The 24,134-nt window shown below is 46.3% G+C and overlaps 2 protein-coding genes across 3 annotated transcripts in view; one reads left to right on the forward strand and one right to left on the reverse strand.

Annotated features, from left to right (window-relative positions):
* mfap2 (microfibril associated protein 2) overlaps positions 1-405 on the forward strand; it is a 5,501-nt gene extending 5,096 nt beyond the window's left edge. The window contains exon 9 of the mRNA XM_039682539.2: positions 1-405. This exon is cut by the window's left edge and continues 1,660 nt beyond it. The gene's annotated coding sequence lies outside the window, so the exon portion shown is untranslated.
* The window catches only part of crocc (ciliary rootlet coiled-coil, rootletin), a 24,422-nt gene extending 446 nt beyond the window's left edge, over positions 1-23,976 (reverse strand). Inside the window, exons 1-36 of one of the 2 annotated variants that reach the window (XM_039682516.2) lie at positions 23,879-23,976; positions 22,412-22,538; positions 21,905-22,047; positions 19,730-19,921; positions 19,598-19,657; positions 19,365-19,456; positions 19,074-19,239; positions 18,898-19,004; positions 18,577-18,804; positions 18,323-18,413; positions 18,074-18,160; positions 17,486-17,650; positions 17,161-17,381; positions 16,733-16,906; positions 16,115-16,259; positions 15,618-15,764; positions 15,245-15,475; positions 14,974-15,167; positions 14,745-14,872; positions 14,271-14,440; positions 14,020-14,199; positions 13,152-13,286; positions 12,736-12,879; positions 11,980-12,218; positions 11,234-11,393; positions 10,533-10,700; positions 9,695-10,130; positions 9,455-9,621; positions 8,655-8,775; positions 8,352-8,515; positions 7,212-7,427; positions 6,399-6,623; positions 6,176-6,325; positions 5,716-5,916; positions 5,481-5,612; positions 1-1,576 (exon numbers count right to left, since the gene is read on the reverse strand). The exon at positions 1-1,576 is cut by the window's left edge and continues 446 nt beyond it. In XM_039682516.2, coding sequence (XP_039538450.2) covers positions 1,355-1,576; positions 5,481-5,612; positions 5,716-5,916; positions 6,176-6,325; positions 6,399-6,623; positions 7,212-7,427; positions 8,352-8,515; positions 8,655-8,775; positions 9,455-9,621; positions 9,695-10,130; positions 10,533-10,700; positions 11,234-11,393; positions 11,980-12,218; positions 12,736-12,879; positions 13,152-13,286; positions 14,020-14,199; positions 14,271-14,440; positions 14,745-14,872; positions 14,974-15,167; positions 15,245-15,475; positions 15,618-15,764; positions 16,115-16,259; positions 16,733-16,906; positions 17,161-17,381; positions 17,486-17,650; positions 18,074-18,160; positions 18,323-18,413; positions 18,577-18,804; positions 18,898-19,004; positions 19,074-19,239; positions 19,365-19,456; positions 19,598-19,657; positions 19,730-19,921; positions 21,905-22,039 — 5,793 coding nt within the window. In that variant the 5' untranslated portion in view covers positions 22,040-22,047; positions 22,412-22,538; positions 23,879-23,976 and the 3' untranslated portion in view covers positions 1-1,354. Of the gene's footprint in view, positions 1,577-5,480; positions 5,613-5,715; positions 5,917-6,175; positions 6,326-6,398; positions 6,624-7,211; positions 7,428-8,351; positions 8,516-8,654; positions 8,776-9,454; positions 9,622-9,694; positions 10,131-10,532; positions 10,701-11,233; positions 11,394-11,979; positions 12,219-12,735; positions 12,880-13,151; positions 13,287-14,019; positions 14,200-14,270; positions 14,441-14,744; positions 14,873-14,973; positions 15,168-15,244; positions 15,476-15,617; positions 15,765-16,114; positions 16,260-16,732; positions 16,907-17,160; positions 17,382-17,485; positions 17,651-18,073; positions 18,161-18,322; positions 18,414-18,576; positions 18,805-18,897; positions 19,005-19,073; positions 19,240-19,364; positions 19,457-19,597; positions 19,658-19,729; positions 19,922-21,904; positions 22,048-22,411; positions 22,539-22,813; positions 23,066-23,878 lie in introns of those variants that run through there. The other variant, XM_039682515.2, reaches the window with a different exon arrangement.
* Positions 23,977-24,134: the final 158 nt, after the last annotated feature.

Consider the following 24,134-nt stretch of genomic DNA (forward strand, 5'->3'; position numbering starts at 1 on the left):
AGATCAACTTTATCTCGTAAGTGAAATGTACATTTCAGATTTAGGGTGAGTAGATTAAATGATCAGTAGCTAAACTGTCAACAATCGGTTGAGGTAAACATAGCAATAACTGAATAACAAATGATAAACATGTTTGTGTTATGGTATTTAAAAAATCGGTTCTCAGAGATAACTTCACAGATTCTCATTTACATAAACCATACATATTACAGTAAAATATTCAAGTATTTGTGTTGAGTATGGGTCAGTGTTACAGGGAATGTGAGCGCTTCGTTCATTCGTTAGGCAGTAATATATTTACCTCCTTAAAAAAACTATTTAGCATTACAGTAAAGAATTATGAGAATAAAATAATGAATTGTCATAATAATAGGGGTGCAATGTAACAAATCTTGGTCCTACAATGGGCTTTAAGCAAAACAACATTTTGGTTTTGGGGTAAATATTACTCTGACATTTCCAGACAAGTTTCATGACATTCACCCTTTCAGTATTCTGTAATAAAACAAAAACTCACAATATCTCTAAAAGCCCGTTCACACCAAGAACGATCGCTTTAAACGCTCGAGATGGATTCTGATTGGCTGTCAATGTTTTTTTATCGTCCATCAGCTGAAAAATTCGTTCATGTGCCGTTATCATAGGTGTTTTTCTCTCTGCTATTCTTTCTTTGTAGTTATTGTCCTTGGTGTGAACAGGCCTTAAAGGCACAGTTCACAGATAAATGAAAATTAGTTCATGATTTACTCCCTGAAGCCATCCTAGGTGTGTATGACAATCTTTCAGACGAACACAATCAGAGTTATATTGAAAACAGCGATTAATCGATTAGATTGATAATCGCATCCAAAATAAAAGTTTGTGTTTACATAATATACGCGTGTACTGTGTATAATTAATTTGTGTATATAATAACACACATGCATGCATACTGTATATTTATATTATATATAAATATTTGATATATATTTATAAAACTTAACTAAATACATGCATGTGTGTGTATTTATATATACAAAATAATTATACACAATACACACATATATTATGTAAACACAAACATTTATTTTGGATGTGATTAATAGCGATAAATCGTTGCCCAGCACTAATTAAAACTATCCTGGCTCTTCCAAACTTTATATTGGTGCCTGAGATTTTGAAGCCCAGAAAAGTGCATGCTCATATCCATCATAACAGTAATCCATAGGGCTCCAGGGGTTAATAAAGGCCTTCTGCGTGTAGTAAGACGTTTTATATGAGCCAGTTATTTTAGTTTATAAAGTAAATGAAGGGATCATTGTAACGCACTCTTTAAAGCAGGTGATGTATCTCGAGGAACAGCCGTTGATGTGGCTCACGTTAGCGAGGGCGTTCTGCGGCGGATCTCGTGCTGTAGCTGCTCCTTCAGCGTGGACACCTGCTCCTCCAGACCCCTGACACGCTGGCGGTACGCTCTCTCTCGCGCGGCTAGCGTCCGCTCCGCCTCTCTCTGACTGATGCGGTGTCTCTCGTCCTCGCGCACGCGGGCCGACTGCTCGCTAGTGCTGTGACTCTGCTCCAGCTCGGCCAGCTGAGCCTGAAACACACACACACACGCATCAAACACCACACACACACCTCACTCGGCACACAACTGAACACCCACTGTAACCATAGCAACCCCCAACACCGCGACGAGTGCGTTCCTACTAAGCGCAAAACACACAAACATAATCTGTTCTTACTCACCAGACACAGCGCAATCTTCAGTTTCACGCCACACAACTCTTCCTTACAACACACACACACACTTCACACCATTAATAGGCTTCAGACTGCATCTGAATCATTGCATTTAGCAACTCTAATCGTCCACATAGTGTTACTAGTGACTAAAACACAAATCTGACTCAGTTTAAAGCCAGAGGAAACAGGAGAAACAATGATCCAGTTAAACGGCTTATCAACATTCACCATGGATTTAAGGCCGTAAGTCCGATAACTATAAAGATAAAGATTTAGTTCTAAAAATACTTTGAAATGTAAAGATTTCACACCACAACCCTAATGATAACAGCACAGAGAAACAATGTTGGAATCACTTTCAGAACTATTTTTTCCAGCCGATAAACGATAAAAACATGAACAGCCAATTAGAATCCATCCTGCTTTAATATAGTTACCGTTGTTGGTGTGAACACTAATATAGTTATCGTTATAGTTATCGTCCGCTGGTGTGAACACTAATATAGTTATCGTTATAGTTATCGTCCGCTGGTGTGAACACTAATATAGTTATCGTTATAGTTATCGTCCGCTGGTGTGAACACTAATATAGTTATCGTTATAGTTATCGTCCGCTGGTGTGAACACTAATATAGTTATCGTTATAGTTATCGTCCGCTGGTGTGAACGCTAATATAGTTATCGTTATAGTTATCGTCCGCTGGTGTGAACGCTAATATAGTTATCGTTATAGTTATCGTCCGCTGGTGTGAACACTAATATAGTTATCGTTATAGTTATCGTCCGCTGGTGTGAACACTAATATAGTTATCGTTATAGTTATCGTCCGCTGGTGTGAACACTAATATAGTTATCGTTATAGTTATCGTCCGCTGGTGTGAACACTAATATAGTTATCGTTTTAGTTATCGTCCGCTGGTGTGAACACTAATATAGTTATCGTTATAGTTATCGTCCGCTGGTGTGAACACTAATATAGTTATCGTTATAGTTATCGTCCGCTGGTGTGAACACTAATATAGTTATCGTTATAGTTATCGTCCGCTGGTGTGAACACTAATATAGTTATCGTTATAGTTATCGTCCGCTGGTGTGAACACTAATATAGTTATCGTTATAGTTATCGTCTGCCGGTGTGAACACTAATATAGTTATCGTTATAGTTATCGTCCGCCGGTGTGAACACTAATATAGTTATCGTTATAGTTATCGTCCGCCGGTGTGAACACTAATATAGTTATCGTTATAGTTATCGTCCGCCGGTGTGAACACTAATATAGTTATCGTTATAGTTATCGTCCGCTGGCGTGAACACTAATATAGTTATCGTTATAGTTATCGTCCGCCGGCGTGAACACTAATATAGTTATCGTTATAGTTATCGTCCGCCGGTGTGAACACTAATATAGTTATCGTTGTAGTTATCGTCCGCTGGTGTGAACACTAATATAGTTATCGTTATAGTTATCGTCCGCTGGGGTGAACACTAATATAGTTATCGTTATAGTTATCGTCCGCTGGTGTGAACACTAATATAGTTATCGTTATAGTTATCGTCCGCTGGTGTGGACACTAATATAGTTATCGTTATAGTTATCGTCCGCTGGTGTGAACACTAATATAGTTATCGTTATAGTTATCGTCCGCTGGTGTGAACACTAATATAGTTATCGTTATAGTTATCGTCCGCCAGTGTGAACACTAATATAGTTATCGTTATAGTTATCGTCCGCTGGTGTGAACACTAATATAGTTATCGTTATAGTTATCGTCTGCTGGTGTGAACACTAATATAGTTATCGTTATAGTTATCGTCCGCCGGTGTGAACACTAATATAGTTATCGTTATAGTTATCGTCCGCCGGTGTGAACACTAATATAGTTATCGTTATAGTTATCGTCCGCCGGTGTGAACACTAATATAGTTATCGTTATAGTTATCGTCCGCCGGTGTGAACACTAATATAGTTATCGTTATAGTTATCGTCCGCTGGGGTGAACACTAATATAGTTATCGTTATAGTTATCGTCCGCTGGTGTGAACACTAATATAGTTATCGTTATAGTTATCGTCCGCTGGTGTGGACACTAATATAGTTATCGTTATAGTTATCGTCCGCTGGTGTGAACACTAATATAGTTATCGTTATAGTTATCGTCCGCTGGTGTGGACACTAATATAGTTATCGTTGTAGTTATCGTCCACTGGTGTGGACACTAATATAGTTATCGTTATAGTTATCGTCCGCTGGTGTGGACACTAATATAGTTATCGTTATAGTTATCGTCCGCTGGTGTGAACACTAATATAGTTATCGTTATAGTTATCGTCCGCTGGTGTGAACACTAAATATAGTTATCGTTATAGTTATCATCCGCTGGTGTGAACACTAATATAGTTATCGTTATAGTTATCGTCCGCTGGTGTGGACACTAATATAGTGATCGTTATAGTTATCGTCCGCCGGTGTGAACACTAATATAGTGATCGTTATAGTTATCATCCGCTGGTGTGAACACTAATATAGTTATCGTTATAGTTATCGTCCGCTGGTGTGAACACTAATATAGTTATCGTTATAGTTATCATCCGCTGGTGTGAACACTAATATAGTTATCGTTATAGTTATCGTCCGCTGGTGTGAACACTAATATAGTTATCGTTATAGTTATCGTCCGCCGGTGTGAACACTAATATAGTGATCGTTATAGTTATCGTCCGCTGGTGTGAACACTAATATAGTTATCGTTATAGTTATCGTCCGCTGGTGTGAACACTAATATAGTTATCGTTATAGTTATCGTCCGCTGATGTGAACGCTAATATAGTTATCGTTATAGTTATCGTCCGCTGGTGTGAACACCAATATAGTTATCGTTATAGTTATCGTTATAGTTATCGTCCGCTGGTGTGAGCGCTAATATAGTTATCGTTATAGTTATCGTCCGCTGGTGTGAACGCTAATATAGTTATCGTTATAGTTATCGTCCGCTGGTGTGAGCGCTAATATAGTTATCGTTATAGTTATCGTCCGCTGGTGTGAACACTAATATAGTTATCGTTATAGTTATCGTCCGCTGGTGTGAACACTAATATAGTTATCGTTATAGTTATCGTCCGCCGGTGTGAACACTAATATAGTTATCGTTATAGTTATCGTCCGCTGGTGTGAACACTAATATAGTTATCGTTATAGTTATCGTCCGCTGGTGTGAACACTAATATAGTTATCGTTATAGTTATCGTCCGCTGGTGTGAACACTAATATAGTTATCGTTATAGTTGTCGTCCGCTGGTGTGAGCAAGCCGTTACTGTAACACTAACTGTAACCATAGTATTGTGGCAGAAATGTTGGATATTTATATCGAATTTTATAATAATATTAACAAAGACATGCATTAACGGTAAAGTATTTTGGCTAAGCTGTAGCAGTTTTTGTGCATTTGCATTCATATAAAAAAAAACCCATAGAATCCATATAGTTACATCTGACCATGTTAATGAGATGCCATGTGTGGCTTTACCTGTAATCAGGACTCTCCTCTTATTAGAATAACCATTGCTTATTATATAGTATACATCACATCTCAAACAGTCATAATATTTGATCCTATGAAAACGAGGTTGCCATTTTTACATGTTACTGCTTTTATGAATGAAAATAACCTTGCATCAACCCGAGCCACTGTCGAATGGTCACTTCTGCTAGACGAAACATGTGATATTAAACATCATCTGTCTGTGGAGACGCACCTGCAGCATCGCGACCTGCTTCTGCGCGTCCGCCAGCTCCTGCTCCACGGTGTTCAGCGAACGATCCAGGCGGCCTTTCTCCGCGCACAAGCGCATGCTACTCTCCTCCGTCTTCAGCTTCTGGCGCTCCACCTGACCAACCAGAACATCATCGTAACACATCACAAGCACAGCAATCATCAATCACTGAGGCCTTAAACTAAAGCTGGTGTGTGTGTGAGAGTGGGCTCGGCACCTTCTCCAGAGTGCTCCTCAGCGCAGTCTTGTCCTTCTCGAGGCGCACCGCCTGTCTCTCGGACTCCCTCCTCTCGGTCTCCAGTAAAGCCACGGCTCTCTGAAGGCTGCGCAGACGCTCCTCTGCAGTCGCCCGCTCCGTCTGCGCAGACTGCAGCGCTCGCTGGGCCTCGGCCAGGCTGTCGGACCTCTGGCGCAGAGCCTGCGGGAGCAATCAGCGTCACTCGTCACAGCCCAGCTCAGACCCACACAAACACACACTCACACACAGTGTTTGTTACTTTTTTATATTTTAATCACAAAACTCCTCGAATCCATTCTTTATTTATTTTATTTTTTTGTGTGTGTGCATTCGTGGTTCGTGGTCTTAAAGCCCTCTGATGAACACTATTTACAAATAAATTCACATGTGTGTGTCCCACTGAGGGCAGGATGTGTGTTTGTGTCAGAGCGGCCGTCACCTCCTGTGTGTTGAGTAGCCCCGCCTCCAGCTCCGCCCGCACCAGCTGACTCTGGTTTAGCTCCGCCTGCAGTGTGTGCACGCGCTCCGTGAGGAGGCCCACGCTCCGCTTCCCGTCCGACAGCGCCGCGCGCAGCCCGTCCACACGCTCCTGCACACACACACACACCACAGCGTCACTCTCTCTCGCCCATCTCTCTCTCTCTCACCCGTCTCTCTCTCACCTGCGTCTGCCTGCGCTCGCCCTCCGCCTGGCCCAGTGTTTTCTGCAGTGCTGTGAGACGCCCCTGGGTGGCGCTGTGGGCCGCGGAGGCTTCCTGCAGACTCTGGGAGAGAGCCAGCGCTCGCTCTCTCTGTTCGCTCTCCCCGTCCTGAGCTTTGGCCAGCGCCGCCGTCAGCCGGTCCACCTCCCGCTGGAGACTCGCCGCGCGGGACTCGGCCTCCGACACCTGAGCGCAAGCCAACATCGTTACGCTCGCCGAGCTCGTCACGGGATCGCCTCATAGCGGGATGCTTCATTAACCTCTGGTGCTCGATGCGTGTCGGTTAAAAATTACAGAATGTGTTCATTTATTTCAATGAAATTAATGTACTATATTTTAGTTCGGTAATGTTTTTTATTTAATATTTAGCTTTTTTTAGCGGCTGTATTTATAATCCATTAATTCACTTTGTGAGCATAAAAGCTGGACTGTGACGCTATTCTCTTCTGGAAACACTTTTTTGCATTATGTTCCTGTTATCTCTGTAAAGCTGCTCTGAAACACTGTGTTGTAAAAAGCGCTGTATAAATAAAGCTGACTTGATCTGAAAATTAAATTTCCAACTTAAAACTGCCGTTGATCTTTTTTCAAAGACGACACTTGGCAGATTTTAAAAAGTGAACTTTACAGTACCAAGTTTACCAAGTTTCGTACCATTCCGAATGAAGAAAAAGAAAAAAACAAATGTAAACTTTTTCAGTCAGATATGCCCGCAGAGCACCAGCGGCTCCAGGAAGCATCACTGCTAGCCAGCGGCGGCACAGCGTACGGCACCTGTTTGGCGGCGCTCTCGTGGCGGTCGTGAGCCGCCTGGATCTCCATCTCTCTCTCCGTCAGACTCAGCCTGAGTCTCTGCAGCTCTCCCTCTAGGCTCCGCCTCCCCAGCTCCACCCGTGTGCCCCGGCCCTCCGCCTCCTCCAGCGCCTCGCGCAGCCGCCGCCGCTCCGCCTCCACACGCGCCTCGCCCGCGCGCAGCTGGCGGCACTGCTCCTGCAGGGGGCGACGCGAGTCACTCACAGCCCTCCTGAACCACGCTACCGTCGGCCTCGTTTACACCGCAGGTCTCCATGCCCAGTTCTGATTCGATACGATTTTTTTGACCGTCCGTTTACACGTTCTTTCAATTGTGATCTAAATCCGATTCATGTGTTTACACTTGACATTGATTTGAAAGATCGCGCATGTTTAAAGAGGGTTCTTGCACAGATGGACGAAAGCGAAATATGCTTGATGCTAGCTCTACGATATATGCTAGTTCGCTAATCGTCAGCGTGACTTTAAGGCGGAGGACGTAAAGGGCCATCAATGAGCCTGCGCATACACTTCAGTCACTGTGTTTAGAGATCTCATGACTGGTGGGAACATACATGATCTCATGAAAGTGTGCATCTATAGCACGAATTTGTTTATATTGTGCTATTTATACGACTAATGTGTACATAGCCTACCGCCTCATTAACTCCGATCCGCCTGTTTACTTGAGTCGCACTGCTGGCACATATGTCTGATTTACTTCCACATATGAACGAGACCTGAAACTGATCTGGAAATATCCGAAAATATATTATTTATAAAATATATTTTTATATAATAAAATATAATATATAATATTTTTTTTTCCTAGGATTGTAGGGGAAGACTCATAAATGCCATTAACCCCAGTGACGGGTAAGTTTAGGGACGGGGTTGGGGTAGGTCATATATTTATATATACAGTAATAACGTTAAGTCAACGGCGTTCATAAACACGCTGAAATGCGATTATGCGTGTTGATACCACGCCAAAAATGGAAATACGAATTGCCGTGTCACACACGCGATTTCATGAGATCAGTCTGCACATGCGCTAGACATCGGACCTGGGCCACGCTTGGCTGAGTGTAAACGAGGCCTGAGATCAACAAGACTTCTGACCTCCACGCGCGTGCGCTCGGCCTCGGCGCTCTGGGACAGCCGCTCCAGCTCTGTGATTCGCTCGTTTAGCGCTCGCCGCTCTCTCTCTCCTCTCCGCAGGGACTCGTCCTGCTCATGCAGCAGAGCTTGAGCCGACGAAAGCTTTCCATCCACGCCACGCTTATCTACACACACAATCAACACACCACTCCAGAGTGAGCGAAAACTTGGCAAACGCATGAGCAAAACAGTTCATTAAGCAAAGTCTTATTTGAAAGTTATTAAATTAGCTTGACATGGAAAGGATGGTTAGATGTGCGTTACCCTCCTGGCACTCCTGTAGTGTGTTGTGCAGCTGAATGAGGCGCTGGTGGGCGGAGTCTCTCTCTGAGGTCACTTCCTGTAGTTCCCTCTGCAGTGACCCCAGTTGACCCCGCGCCTCGTCCTGCGCACACATAAATCACACGCTCACTTTACAACAACACAATAACAGCCAATCAGATGTTTGATGTCAATGTTCGGTGGAGCAGATTTCACAGTGGGCGGAGCCTAATATACAACTATAGTTTTAATAATCACTTTAAGAATAGAAGAATAGCGAAGAATAGCGAAGTCTAAGAATAGCGAAGTCCACACCAAAACTATAATGATAACTACACATAGGAATAATATCATTTGAATGACTTTCAGTGATTTTTTTTCCAGCCGATGAACGATTCAAATATTGCCAGCCAATCAGAATCCATCCTGCTTTAAAGAGCTCGAGCATTTAAAGTGACCGACGACAAAACTGCAGCGCTTATAATAAACAGAGCGATACTGTGCGCTGGTGTGGATGTTACAGTCATCTTCATCGTTATAGATTTTACAATAGTTACAGCTAGCATTATAGTTTTTTTAGTTATCGCGATAGTTATGGTTATTAAAATATCTATAGTTATCATCACAGTTGTATTGTTATAGTTGTAATAGCTTTAGTTATTGTAATAGCTACAGGTATAATTATCATAATGTAGTTAGACTTGTACTTAATGTTATAGTTATCGCAATAGTTCTAGTTATCGCAACAGTTCTAGTTGTCCTAATAGTTGTGATAATATTTCTTATGGCATTAGCAGCATTACGCGGTCTCGCTGAGCCTCGCGCAGCTCCTGTATGAAGTCTCTGAGGCCGCTGCGCAGGGTTTCGGGGTCGAGCTCCGCCTGGGCGACGGGCAGCGGGGCGTCGGTCCTCTCTGGAGACACCGGCCTCAGCATGATGCTGTTATCAGGAGTCACGTGACCTGCCACATCTGGCGGACAGCAGAGAAAGGGTTGAGATGAAGTAGAACTCAAACACAACTTTCGTTAGGAAGCAAATCTGACCTTTGGGTGGCGACAGCGAGCAGTGCAGCGGAGACACGCTCCTATGGCGAGACATCATCCCTGAGCTCAGAGAGGAAGGGGAGGAGCCTGCTGGGCTCCGCCCCCTGCTGCTGCTCCGCCCACTGGCCCCGATGCCCAGTGTGCGCGTGAGTGCCGACTGCAGGCTGCTCATCCTGAACTCCAGATCCCTGCGCCCCGCCTCCGCTCGCGCTAGCTCCGCCTCCGTCGCAGCCAGGCGGCCCTGCGCATCACTCAGCTGCAGCTGCAGCTGCGCAGACGCATCCGAGGTCGACTGCGCGCGGACGGAGAGGTTACGTGCCTCGTCCTGAAGCTTCTTCTCACAGCCGCGAGCGTCCTGTAGCTGAGACGTTAACTCTCGCTCGCGACTGCGCCAGCACAACTCGCTCTCGCTCACACGCCTCTGTAGAGAAGACAGCTGGAGACAGACAGGCCGGGCGCGGCACCATTATTAGTTAGTTTAACTTAAAGGGACAGTTCACCCAAAAATGAAAATTACCCCATGATTGACTCACCCTCAAGCCATCCTAGCTGTGCATGACACTCTTCTTTCAGACGAACACAATCAGAGTTATATTACTTTATAATGGCAGTGAATGGCCAGTTTGTTTTGAAGTCCATTAACGCTTCATTAGCACTTTTATGGACAGAAACTGCCATTATAAAGCTTGGAAGAGCCAGGACATTTTGTAATATAACTGATTGTGTTCGTCTGAAAGAACAGTGTCATACACACCTAGGATGGCTTGAGGGAGAGTCAATCATGGGCTAATTTTCCTTTATTATCCCTTTAAATCTGTAAGTACTTGTGAGATCTCACCTCTTTCTGAAGAGAGTTTCTGCTAGTTTCCGTTTCGGCGAGTCTCTGTTTGAGCGAGATCAGTTCTCTCGCTCGCTCCTCGTCCTTCTGCTCCTCCGCGGATAAACGCATCTGCAGTTCGGTCGTCTGCTTAGCCGTCTGCTCGCGCTCGGCATCCACGACTTTCACCTGACAGCACAGAGTCATGCATGTCAAACCACAGCTCTTCATCCTTACTTTCAACCAACCAGCAGCCTTCCCCAGTGTGTTATCCTGCAGTTCCTCCTCTGGCCACTAGAGGCGCTGCAGGAGAGACTCACTCCCATAGAGCCGCATGTTAAACTGCCCAACTGTACAGCAGAAACACATGTTCACAGTCTGCTGTTGAAGTGCTGTTGGTCTATATCGCTAATGCTGCCCTTCATGACGACTGTGAGCGGGGATTTATTATAACTCAGCCGTTTAAATTATATTAAGCCTTAAAGTTCTGCATAATTAAGGGCGTGGCCACTTGAGTGACAGGTGGATTGTCACTACTAGCTGTTTGTCTGCTAATGTTAGTCACGTCACCTCAGCTAATCCACCTCGCTTCGTTTATCCGGGAGTGACATGCAGCCAAGATGGCGACGGCCGGCTCCGCCCACTTTGGGCTTCAGAAACCCTACGGGTGACGTCACACACTCTACACACATGTGTTATACAGTCTGTGGCCTCAGTCTGACCTGTCTGCGCAGCTCCTGCAGTTCCCTGCGCGCCTCCAGTCGGGATCGCTCCACGTCACGCAGACACGAGCGCAGATCGGACACCTCCGTCTGCGCAGACGCCAGGCTCTCCTCCAGCAGACACGCCCTCTGCTCCTTCTCCTCACACACACGCTTGACGCTGAACACAAAGCACAAGCCCTCCAATCAGCACTGCGGAAAGAGCCTCAACTGCATGGTCTGTTCTAAATAGTAATTTTGACTGAAAAATGTTACATTCGGGGTTTTTTCTTCATGGGAATGGTACGAAACTTGGTAACGGTTTTGTTGCTGTGTGAACACACACACACACAAACATCATGGCCATGATCTGAACAGGTTTAATGGTGCTGTGAACACCAGTCACCATCAGAAATGACGTATTGGAAACGAGAGTTTCCCCTAGTGGAAGCATGTGGAACTGCAGCCATTAAATTTCATATAAAAAATTAAAATACTGTACTATTTTTTTATTTTTCATAACAATAAACATAAAATTCGGTGATTTTTTAAGACTTTTCTCCCGTCAGCAATAATCTGCTGATCGTGTTTGAGAAGAGATCAAACTTCAGTCTGTCGCTCTAAAGCGTTCCAGATCTACCCGTTTAAGTCTATGCTCAAAACGTGAATAAATAATTATAAATACAGCGTAAATATAATTTAGTACCAATGTGAAATAAGAAACATTATCGAACTAAAATATAGTACATTAAGTCTTCGTCCGTCACCTGATTCTCTCGCTCTCCGCCGCTCTCAGTGCTTCCCTCAGCTGCGCGTTTGATTGGCTGAGGGTGTCCCTCTCCTTGGTGACATCACTAAGAGAGCGCCGTAGCTCCGCCCCCTCTCGCCTAAGCCCCTCCCCCTCCTCCCGTATCTGGCCCAAGCGTTTCTCCATCTCCAGGAGATCTCTCCTGGCACTGTCTCGGTTCTCCTCGCTGGACGCCAGCAGCGCGCGACACTCCTCCAACTACACGAGGGAAACACAGTTTAAATATTCAGGAGGATCTATTGTCAGAAATACAATATAATATACATAACTGTGTGTTCAGTGGTGTATAAAGAGCTTTCATAATGAAGAGTTAATGAGCTTATAATGAGGTGTTTCTCTCTACACACACCGCGGGTCCGCTTATATCCACGTGTCTACGGTGGCCCTGAGCGGACACACGTGTTTCGTCACTACGTTGTTCTTCATGATCAGAAGCGAATAAAACACTGACACAATGATGAATAAGTCACAATAATATCGTTTTACTGAATAATCAGGTAAACTTAATCTCATAATTTATCTTTGTAAAGAAACCTCGTTGTTTAACGGGCTCCTCTCTGCTGTCTCAGATGATGACATCACATCCTGGCGGCCACCGTAACTTCTGTTGGGTGCGATTCACAACCTCACCACTAGATGCGCAACACTTACACACTGCACCTTTAATAGCAGTAACTCATTGTACCGTGGCGGTGTGCAGTTCTGGGTAACTGACCTCTCTGAGCGCCGCGTCGGCTCGCGTCTGCAGGTCTGCGCAGTCCTCCTGCCGTCTGCGCAGCTCTCGCGCGTGTGCACCGGCTGCGTCCTGAAGCTCACCGCGCAGCTCCTGCAGTTCAGCGTTCAGAGACGCGACCGCAGCCTGACCACAACACAACACACTCATTAGAGACACAACTACAACACTACAATATAAACCAATGAAGCCAACAACACATTAGCCGTGTTTAAACCGTCACTTGTCGCCACCTACTGGTGTAATCGCTCAGTGCTTATGTCCGAACTATAAACTTATCCCAGTTGATCTTGTCAAAGGTTTATTAGACACAGGAATAAGATCACGTGGGTGTTTGAATTGAGATTGTTCAAGGATTAGCCTTGCGCACACAGCTAATGTCGTAGCGTAGCACTGACCCGCTCCTGGTCCCTGAGCAGCGCCGTCTCCCGGCCCAGTCTCTCCAGCTCCAGCGCTGCAGTGCTCAGCTCCGCCTGTAGGGCGCTCGCCTTCTCCGCCAGCACCGCCTTCTCCGCCTCCTTCACCGACAGTGCCTGTGTGCACATCAGACGGTCACGCTAGGCCTGCGCACCGGACGCCGCGCTGTACTGATCCACATTAAACCAATCAGCGCCTGAGAACGCATCTGAGACTATTAACACATGATTATAGTTTTTAGATATCTCAATTTAATAATAATACTAACACTAATAAATTCTCTATTTTTTTTCAGGAATAATCACACTTTTTCTTCTAAATCTTGTAATTTAAGAATATAAAGCTCAGTTGTGCCGCATGTTGTTTGACAATAAAGTTAAATTTCACATAAAAGATGAATTAAATTAATGTTTTATGTATTAATTTAATACTAGAAATGCACAACAAAACATTTCATATATTTTTTTTAATATATGGTTGTTTTTGTTAATATTCTAGCATTACAATGGCAGACAGCGACCAAGGCAGCTCTGGGATATAAAGGACTCTGTTTCTTTACAGTTCCTGAGGTCAACAGGCCTAAAGCAGCGAGGGTCATGGGCCTTTCACACAGGACGCGGAATGCACGGCGCTGGCCGCTGCTCTTCAGATACAACGCGATTACGCTGCGCTATGCCAGAGCAAAGTAGGCGGAGTTTTCAAAAACTTTATGCGGGAGATCTATACGTCAGTATAATAACGTTAGTTATTTGTCCCTATATGACCTCAAACTCATCTTCTCGCGGCACAGGCCATTGAAATGATCCCGCGTCCTGTGTGAAAGGCCCATCGGGCGTCCCGCGGCCGCACCTGCTGTTTGTCGGACTCCGCCTGTAGCAGACTCTGGTCCCTGTCGCGCTGCAGCGACCGCAGCTGCTCCTGAAGCTCCTCCCCCTCTCGCTCCCGCCGGGTCAGCTGATCCTCCAGGTGTTCCCGCAGCCGCCGCAGCGCCCCCTGCTGCTCGGCCTCCAGACTGCAGCGCAGCGCCTCCTGCAGGGGTCAGGAATAAGTTACACGCGCCACATCACCTCGTACTCACACAAGAGGCAAGCGCTCCTGACCTTCTGATTGGCCAGTCTCTCCAGCTCCTCCTGGTGGTCGGACAGGGTCGCGCGCAGAACTCGTTGAGCTTCATGTTGAGCCGCCGCTAGCGCGTCTCTCAGCGCGTCTCTCTCTTTCTCACTGTGAGACAGAAGCGTCTCTCTCTCAGCGCGCACACGCTTCAGCTCCGCTACACAGACGGACAAACCAACCATCGCGATGAGGCTCATTTAAAGGGGTAGTCCACCCAAAAATGAACATTAGCCCTCAAGCCATCCTAGGTGTGTATGACACTCTTCATTCAGAGTAATATTAAAAAATGTCCTGGCTCTTCCAAGCTTCCACTTTTATAATGGATAGATGCACTTTTATACATACACACCTAGGATGACTTGAGGACTAATCATGGGCTTAATTGATTAACATTTTAGGGTGAACTGTCCCTTTAAACACAGCTCTTCCGCCCTCTCGTGAACGGGTCGCTCTCAGTGTACCTGTAACGCTGTCAGTACGCAGTCGCAGGTTCTGGTTCTCCGACTCCAGCTGTTCACGGCGAGACTCCATTTGATTTATTTGTTGCTGCAGCTCGAAAAGACTCGTCTCTAGAGCCTCCCTCTCCGACCTGCACACACACACACACACACACACACACACACACGGTTATCCATGAAACACACACATATTAACACATTACTATCGTGACGCAGATGTCCTCGCTCTCACCTGAAGCAAGCGATCTCCTCCGTCAGAGTGGCGTTCTCTCTCTCTGAGGCGTTCAGCTGAACCAGAAGCCCCGCCCTCTCTCTCACTAGCTCCGCCCTCCCACGCCCCGCCTCCTCCAGGGCGGAGCTCTGCCTATGGCCTTCACTGCGGACCGACTCAAGCTCCGCCTCCAGACCACCCATCTCACCAATCAGCTGTTTGATTGACAGCAGCACATCAGATTAGGGACTGAGAGAGAGAGAGAGAGAGAGAGAGAGAGAGAGAGAGACACCTGTGTAATTCTGTCCTGCAGTTTGGCTCTGTCCGCCTGCAGTGACTGAAGCTCCGCCTCCAGCCCCGCCCTCGCCAGCTCCGCCTCCTGCAGTGATTGGCTGAGCGAGAGGCGGACCGAGTCCAGCTCCAGGCGGTCCTGCTCGGAGCGAACGAGCTCGTCTCTGATGGTCAGCTTCTCCTGCTGCGCTTCTCTTCGCTGAGACAGCAACACACTCTTCTCCTCCTCCAGCTGTCAATCATTTAAACAACATCAATATCATTGGCTCAACTGATAATATGAACGGGTAATCTCAAGCCCCAACTAAATCAACTTAGTATGATGAGTACATGAAACATAAGGAAGTGAAATGTGTGTGTGTGTGTGTGTGTACCTGTACGACGAGGCTGTTGAGTTCAGACTTGTCCTGTGCGAGACTCTCGTTAATGGCGCTCATCTTCGCGAGCGAATCTCTGAGTGACGACTCCTCCGAGTGAAGCTTCGTGACCGCTAGCGAGAGCTCAGCGCGACCGCTCTCACTCTGCACATACAAACACACAGATTACCATACATACAGAAATATACATTTCACTGTAAAATAGACAAATATTTTAGCGGAAAACCCCGGAGAGCCCTTAAAGCTTCTCATTACTCGTTTGGCGTGTTGTTTTTTCCCACACACATTATAACGTGAGACACTGAAACCTCAGAAACACATTTAATTACACTGAGCAACATTATAAACACTTCTGCATTTCCCCATTCATGAACTCAGAGATCTGAGACTCTTCTGTCAAATACTGTTCACAGATCTGACTAATCTGTGTGTGTGTGTGTGTGTGTCTGACCCGGGTGAGTGTGTGTGTGTGTGTGTGTGTGAGTGTGTCTGACCCGGGTGAGTGTGTCCCTCAGCTGTGTGTTCTCCGCCTCCATCATCTGTCTGTCTGACGCCCCCTGCTGGACAGACTCTCTCAGCGCCGCCAGTTCAGCTCGCAGTGCAGAAGCTCGACACTCCGACTCGTCCCACATCTGCTGACTGACACACACACACACACACACACACACACACACACGTTCTTCACTGAAAAACTGTAACTACATCTGTATATTTATTTATAAACTGCAGTTATTTTACATTTATTACAGTTTCTGAACCTGAAAATCGTATTTATTTCAGTCGTGTCTTTGTTCAGATTTGTCTATTTGTTGCGATTGCTAATGTTTTGTGTGTTCTTGTTTAATGAGTGAGTGTTTATTGTGTTTACTGATGCTGAAGTGTGTATTAGTTGGGCTAGCTGTTCTTCTATGGTGCGTTTAACCCTCAGGCTAACGCTGTGTGTGTGTGTGTGTGTGTGTGTGTAAGTGCTCTTCATGATATTCAGCTGCAGTGACAGCTTTAGCAATAACATAAGTTTATTTTTTTTACCTTTCTGGAATCTAAATTAGGAATCAATAAGCAGAATCAAACGACACACACACACACACACACACACACACACACACACTCACGTTCTGTGTGTCTCTGCTCTCGCTCGGTCTCTCTCCAACTCCGCGGCCTCTCTCTCCTCTTGCTCGGCCTCTCTCTCTCTCTGCGCAGACGTCACACACACCTGCAGTCTCTCACACTCCATCTGCAGCAGCTGCGCCTGCGTCTGTGCCGCTTTACACACACACTCCTTCTCACTGAGGGAGAGAGAGAGAGATATCAGCGCACACAGGCCGGTTCATACACTCACGCCACACGCCAACACACACTGCAGTACACGAGCGCAGACACACACAGTGGAGTTTCCCGCCGCCCGCGCGCGAACACACGGGAGTTGACGGAACATTCTCGGCCACCGTACGTTCGTTACTAGGCAACCAACACCATCGCGCGAACACACGTCATGATGGAGACGGGACGAAAGCTGGTGTGTGACGGACAGGTGTCTCACCTGCTGAGCGCGTCTCTCTCCTGTCTGAGTCGGTGTCTCTCTCTCACAGCCGTCTCTCTCTCTCTCTGAGCCTCGTCTCGCTCTCCCTGCAGCGTCTGCACACATAGCTCCGCCTCTCTCCGGCCTGACTCCGCCTCCCGCCGGCCTGACTCCGCCTCCATCTGCTGCTTGCGCAGGTGCTGGACTGACGACTGTGCAGACGCCAGACGCTCACGCAGCTCCTGCACGCACACACACACACACACACACACACACACACACACACTGTGACGGATGTCAGAGCACAGACAGAGGTGTGTGTGTGTGTGATAGTGAATGTGTGTACCTGTATCTGGCCCTGTCTGTGGGTCAGACTGGAGCGCAGTGCAGACAGACAGCTGTCAGGGATGATGGGTAATGATGATGATGATGATGATGATGAAGAGTGCAGTAACGGCAGGAGAGACTCTTCAGTGTTTCCGTCCACACCGTCACTGTCAGAGAACAGCAGCTACACACACACACACACACACACACACACCCGTGAAGCAGTGACTCGTACCTGTGTGATGTCTCCGAGTGTGTGTGTGTGTGTGTGTGTGTGTAGTACCTGTGTGATGTCTCCGAGTGTGTGTGTGTGTGTGTGTGTGTGTGTGTGTAGTACCTGTGTGATGTCTCGGAGTGTGTGAGTGTGTGTGTGTGTGTGTGTGTGTGTGTGTGTGTGTGTAGTACCTGTGTGATGTGTCGGAGTGTGTTCTGCAGGGCTGCAGTGTGTGTGTGTGTGTGTGTGTGTGTGTGTAGTACCTGTGTGATGTCTCGGAGTGTGTGTGTGTGTGTGTGTGTGTGTGTGTGTGTAGTACCTGTGTGATGTCTCGGAGTGTGTGAGTGTGTGTGTGTGTGTGTGTGTGTGTGTGTGTGTGTGTGTGTGTAGTACCTGTGTGATGTCTCGGAGTGTGTTCTGCAGGGCTGCAGTGTGTGTCCTGAGTGAATGAACTTCAGTTTCCTCAAGGCTCCTCTGATCCTGAACACACACATCACTGGATTAATGTGTGTGAGCTTCATCACATCTGAGCTGTGATTGGTCGCTTTACCCGCCCTCTTCCTGTTGTGGGCGGTTCCTCTCAAGGATCCAATGACAATAATGGACCAGTTCATGTCCAAATATACAACCCAACATACATACCTGCAGCTTCCTGTTGAGTGTTGTCACTTCCTGTTCTCTGTCCTCCACATGAGCTTTGAGACGCTCAAGCTCTCTCACTGCGTCCACAAGCCTGACACACACACACACACACACACACACAGAGAATGTTTTAAACTTCATTTACTTGATTTCATTTAGACCAGTAACGGACCACGTGTGTGTGTGTGTGTGAGAGAGAGAGAGAGAGATGGTGTGTGTGTGTGTGTGTGTGTGTGTGTGTGTGTGTAACGGACCGTGTGTTGATCTCGACCCGCTCCGAGTCGCTCTTGGCCTGCAGCGTCATCATCTCCGTCACCGTCTCTCTCAACTGCTGCTCCAGTTGCAGTCGCACGCCCGTCTCTCTCTCCAGCATCTGCGCAGACGCCTCCTCCCGACTGCGCAGGACTGAGCAGGTGCTCACACACTGCAGCTGCACACTCTGAGCCACGCACGCCAGCTGGTTCCTCACCGCAGACAGATCCCTGCGACACACACACACACACACACACACACACACAGTGTTGGGTCGGGGTCGAGTGCGCTCTGGTGAGTACGGCTGCAGTGCCGGCTCTGACCTCTCGGTGGCGCTCTTCATCTCGCAGATGTGCCTGCGCAGACCCACCACCTGCCTCCAGAGCGCCAGCAGACGGCTGTGCTCGCCGCTGAAGTAGCTGTGGAAAGACTGAACGAACGCATGCGTTAAACCCTGCAGCTTCCCGTGCGTTACAGTGATGCGTACGGCCACACCCACCTCCTCCTCTTTCCTCCAATCACACTCCCTCTGCTCCAGCTCCTCCCTCGCTCTGGTCCAATCAGCAGTGAGTCTGCGGATGTCCTGGCTGAGCGCCTCGTTGGCCAGTCCGGCCTGTTCCAGCTGCTCCCGTAGCATAGCGTTGACCGCGGATAGACCGCTGCTCCTGCTCACACGCACACACGTTAAGCACATGCGTTTAGCACACTCACACGTTCAACACACACATGCAAACACGTTAAGAAATCACGTGTGTTTGTGTGTGTAAATCATGACAGATGAGTGTGAGACCTCTGCTGTTCCTCCTCCAGTCTGATGAGGGCGCTCTCCATCTCGCCGCTGGGCTCCTCGTCATCATGGCCGTTACTGCCGCCACACCGGCTCTGCACACACAACAACCATCACAGCCAGGGGGCGCTTCACTCTGAAACACACCGCTGTTACACTCGTAAAGCACAGATGCTATTGGATGTTATTCAGCCCGTGTGTCTGAGGTACAGTGAGGTATTATGGGATGTACTGACAGTGGAGTTCTCCAGCAGCATCTGTTCCAGATCTCCACACTTCTTCTTGTACTGGAGAACCTGCAAACACACGGCATGAGATGAGTGTTCTCAGAGAGGAGACCGCTTTAATGACCGCGTGTGGTGTTGTACCTTGGCCTGTAGTTTCTGCATGAGCTGCGCTTGTCTCTGCTGCCCCTCCTGGTACGCCGTGAGTTTGCGTTTATACGCCGCCTGCTCCTCGTCCAGCCGTCTGCGCAGATCCACGTTCTGCTGCGCTAGACTGAGCGACTCAGGAGAACCCGGATCCTCCCCGGCCGACTCCATCCTCAGCGCCTGCTCCAGCTGCACACAATCAGGAGAGAGCCTTAGCAACCACACAGGATACCCTAGCAACCGCACAGAAGAGCCTACCAACCGCCCAAGAGACCCTAGCAACCGCACAGGAGACCCTAGCAACCACACAAAAGAGCCTACAAACCACACAGCAACCCTAGCAACCGCACAGGAGACTCTAGCAACCGCACAGAAGAGCCCACCAACCACACATGAGACCCTAGCAACCACACAGGACACCCTAGAAACCACACAGAAGACCCTAGCAACCACACAGGACACCCAAGCGACAACACAGAAGACCCTAGTAACCACACAAAAGAGCCTACAAACCACACAGCAACCCTAGCAACCGCACAGGAGACTCTAGCAACTGCACAGAAGAGCACACCAACCACACATGAGACCCTAGCAAATGTTTTAACCACACAGGACACCATAACAATCACCCATAACACCTCAGCAACTGCACAGAAGAGCCTAGCAACCATCTATCACACCTTTGCAACCACATAGAATATCCTACCAACCACTCAGAAGACCCTAGCAACAATACAGCAACCCTACCAAGCACTCAGAAGACCCTAGCAACCCTACCAACCACACAGGAGACCCAAGCAACCACTCATAACACCTGAGTAACCACACAGGAGACCCTAGCAACCATCTACAACACCTGAGCCAGTAGTGCCTCACGATTTGGAGGAAGAGTATTATTAATTAATGAATTGTTAGAACCAAAATGTTATGATATATCAGTAGGACTATAAAATAAAATAATAATTAGGCCTATTAGCATTTTGTTGCACTATAATACTAATTATTATTGTTAAATAAAAGTATTAAAATAAGAACTAAAATTACAAAAAAATCTAGTATTTAAAGAGTAACTAAACACTTAACCAACTTTTTTTAGTTAATGATCTGTAAGCATTTGTTTATAAAGTGTTTTAATTCTACAATATATGGTGTAAAAACGTCTTAGTGCTGCCCTCTTCAGGTTGAACGGTGGCTACTGCAGTTGAATTTTCCTATTGGATGTTTGCGGTGGTACGTGACAGCGTTTGGTGGTGACGTAGGAACGTTTCATACAAAGAGATGCGTCTCAGGTGCACGCCCCCCTCCGCTGGGCTCTGCCCACTTTTCCAGCATTTTTCAAATGTTGCCAGTGGGTGGAGTCAGGCTCTGACCAGGGGTTTAGTTACCCTTTAAGAAAAATAATGTAGTAACCTTTTCTACTATATTTTATATAGTACAACTGTAACATCACAATACTAAAATGTATGGCTTAGTTTAATTTTCAAACGTTAAACCGTCGAGCTTTTATTTTGGCAGAAAACCTTCTCTTTCAGTTTATAAGCGCTGCTCGAGTTCGTAGAAGATTATCGCTGTGTGGTGCGTTTTCAAATTCCCGTTATAAGCGACTCAAACTCAGAGTTGTAAAATACGCTCACATAAAACAATTCCGCGTTAGGCGAGTGACGTGCCGCGCTCCGCTCTGAAACACGTGGAAGAACGCAGTGCTGCTGACTCTGAAACACACAGGACGTATCTATATATCTTCACGATTTTAAGTTACGGATTGTGCAACAGTCGAAACTAACTAGATTGCCCTAGCAACCATGAAACAACTCCCTGGCAACCTACATCACAGGTAAACACGGCTCACGCTCAAACTGCCTGAATAAATCACAAACGTCCTGATGGGCCCCAGAATCAAAGAGCCTGTTTACAGTCGCCATGACAACATGCCATTCCACTCCCCGTAACCACGGAGACGGGTCAACCTCTCAACGTGGACAAAAGACAGAGTGTGTGTGTGTGTTCTCACTGCACAGAGTGTAAAAACATGGTAAATACGGCACTGGACATGAACCGTTTCAGGTTCTCTAAAGTTTAGAGACTAAAGATCTCGACAATAAGATCTAGAACTGAAACAGGCTCTTGGATGGCATTAGACTGTGAGTGTGTGTGTGTGTGTGTGTGTCTCACTCTCTCGCTGATGGCGCTGTATTTGATGGCCAGTTCATCTCGTTCTGCTCGACTGTGAGCCAGAAGATCTTCCACACGACTCAGTTCTGCCTGAAGAACCCGGTTCTCCTCTGGGACCGACAGACTCGACGACATGCCTCCAGCTGTGTGTGTGTGTGTGTGTGTGTGTGTGTGTGTGAGGGGGACAGAGAGAGAGAGAGAACATAGTTCAATCTGTTGAGCTCAATCCCAGTTAACAGGGAACGTTCTCTCATTGTTATAAACAAACGTTCCTCCAGTAACGTTAATAGAATGTTTGTTCAATGTTATCTGGTCTTTGATAACGTTCTCAAAACATCATTCGTTCACGTTTTTTAAACGAACAGAGAACATTCAAAAGTAACGTTCTCGTAATGTGTTGGAAGTATGATCAAATGGAATGTTCCCTTAATGTTCGCATAACCAAAAAAATATTTTTAAAACTGGAAGTTTAGAACGTTCATAAATAACTCTTAGATCGAGTCTCACCGCTTTCGCTCAGGTTTCGGGACACGATCTCGCGCACGCGGGCGGGTAACCGTGACTGAGGCTCATCTGGAGAACATCCTCGAACCCTCAGACGCTTTTCTTCACACAGAACGCTCTCCTCCAGCCTCTGAAACACACAACCATGTTATACGTGTGTGTGTGTGTGTGTGTGTGTGTGTGTGTGTGTGTGTGTCAGTAGCAGATGGCCTCAGTGGTGATCTGTTATATTTAGATCAGATCAGAACACACACCTGCGGCGCCGCCAGAACTGAACCAGAAACACGTTTAATAATTCACAATTTATTTATATAACTGACGCGTTAATAAAATATATACTCGCAATCTATAGAGTTATTCCGATCAAGCGATGATGAATAAGGAAAAGAAGTAAAAGAACTACACCTGAATCACCGCCTCAAGTTTGGACTCGTTCGGGTCTTCAGGACCGCTCATGGTGAAGTTACGATTAGACTCTACAATCGGATACTAATCTATTTTAGACTCGATAAACCGGATAAATCAGCTCGCGCCGTTAGACAGAACGATCACGTGTCTCGCAGAAATACACTTCATAAACGAATCCAGACAATAATCCAGTTATTCCGACCCTTCCCGAACAGACCCGCAAACACACTGAGGAGAGAGCGAGAGAGAGTGTGTGTGTGTGTGTGTGAAAGAGAGAGAGAGGGGGGCTTTAATAAGATTGAGTGAGATTATACACACGAAGCTCAAGCGGATTCAAAAGAGAAACTGAAACAGCGACAATAAAATAACTAATAAAACAAAGGTGATACGCTTTTTTTATTGGTGACGTTTAACGTAAGTTCATTTGATTGTGTACAATAAAAACCATCACCATGACAACAACCCATCAACACACGGCAACCGTCAACAGAAATCGAGTCAGATTGATTATTGTTCTGAGGATTTTTTTTAAAGAGTCAAAGTTGATATTTAATATACAAGGTGTTAATTCGTCAAATATATGTTTTTAAGTGATTGTATTTTTTGGGTTTGTCTTAAATCAAAGCGATTTGATTGTGAATGCGGCTCGTGCGCCCCCTGAGGCGGGATTGGGAACTACAGCGTTTAAATCTCTGACAGGAACTACAAACTCCTCCACATCCACGGCGCGACATCAAAAATACCGCTGCTTTTATAAAATCAGCAGGTTTCCATGTTGTAATCTACCATTTGAGTACTTATTTTATGTGAAAATGGGATTCAAATCGATCGACTCTCACAAAAACTCGCAAACTCTCCGGATGCACGCAGTCGAGAGATGCAGTGCACGACGCTGGACAGTTACATGAATATATTCATATTCAACGAGTTTATGAACACATGATTTTTATTCACTCATGACAAATTATCGATTACATTTATTAATAATTCAATCACTCACTCATTCGCGAACGCATTCAACACCAATCACACGAACACGGAGAAAATAACGCGTGATCTTACCGGCAAATCCACATTAAAAGCGCTTTAAACTCGTAATGAAAGTATTTGTGTCTGTGTGATGCTCAGTCTGGACTCTTTCCGGGGTCACACTTACTTCCCGCGCATATAAAAGACCCCAAATCACTGCGGAACAATCGGGATTTTACATACAGAAACCAATCTTTCACGTGTCAAAGGACTGTACAGTTAATTCTGTGTAAAATGACACTTACCAATGCGAGATGAATTTAAAGACATCTGATTCGATAACTTACAT

This window comes from Pimephales promelas, chromosome 2 (assembly GCF_988280905.1).
Source record: "Pimephales promelas chromosome 2, fPimPro1.hap1.1, whole genome shotgun sequence".
Taxonomy (NCBI): Eukaryota; Metazoa; Chordata; class Actinopteri; order Cypriniformes; family Leuciscidae; genus Pimephales; species Pimephales promelas.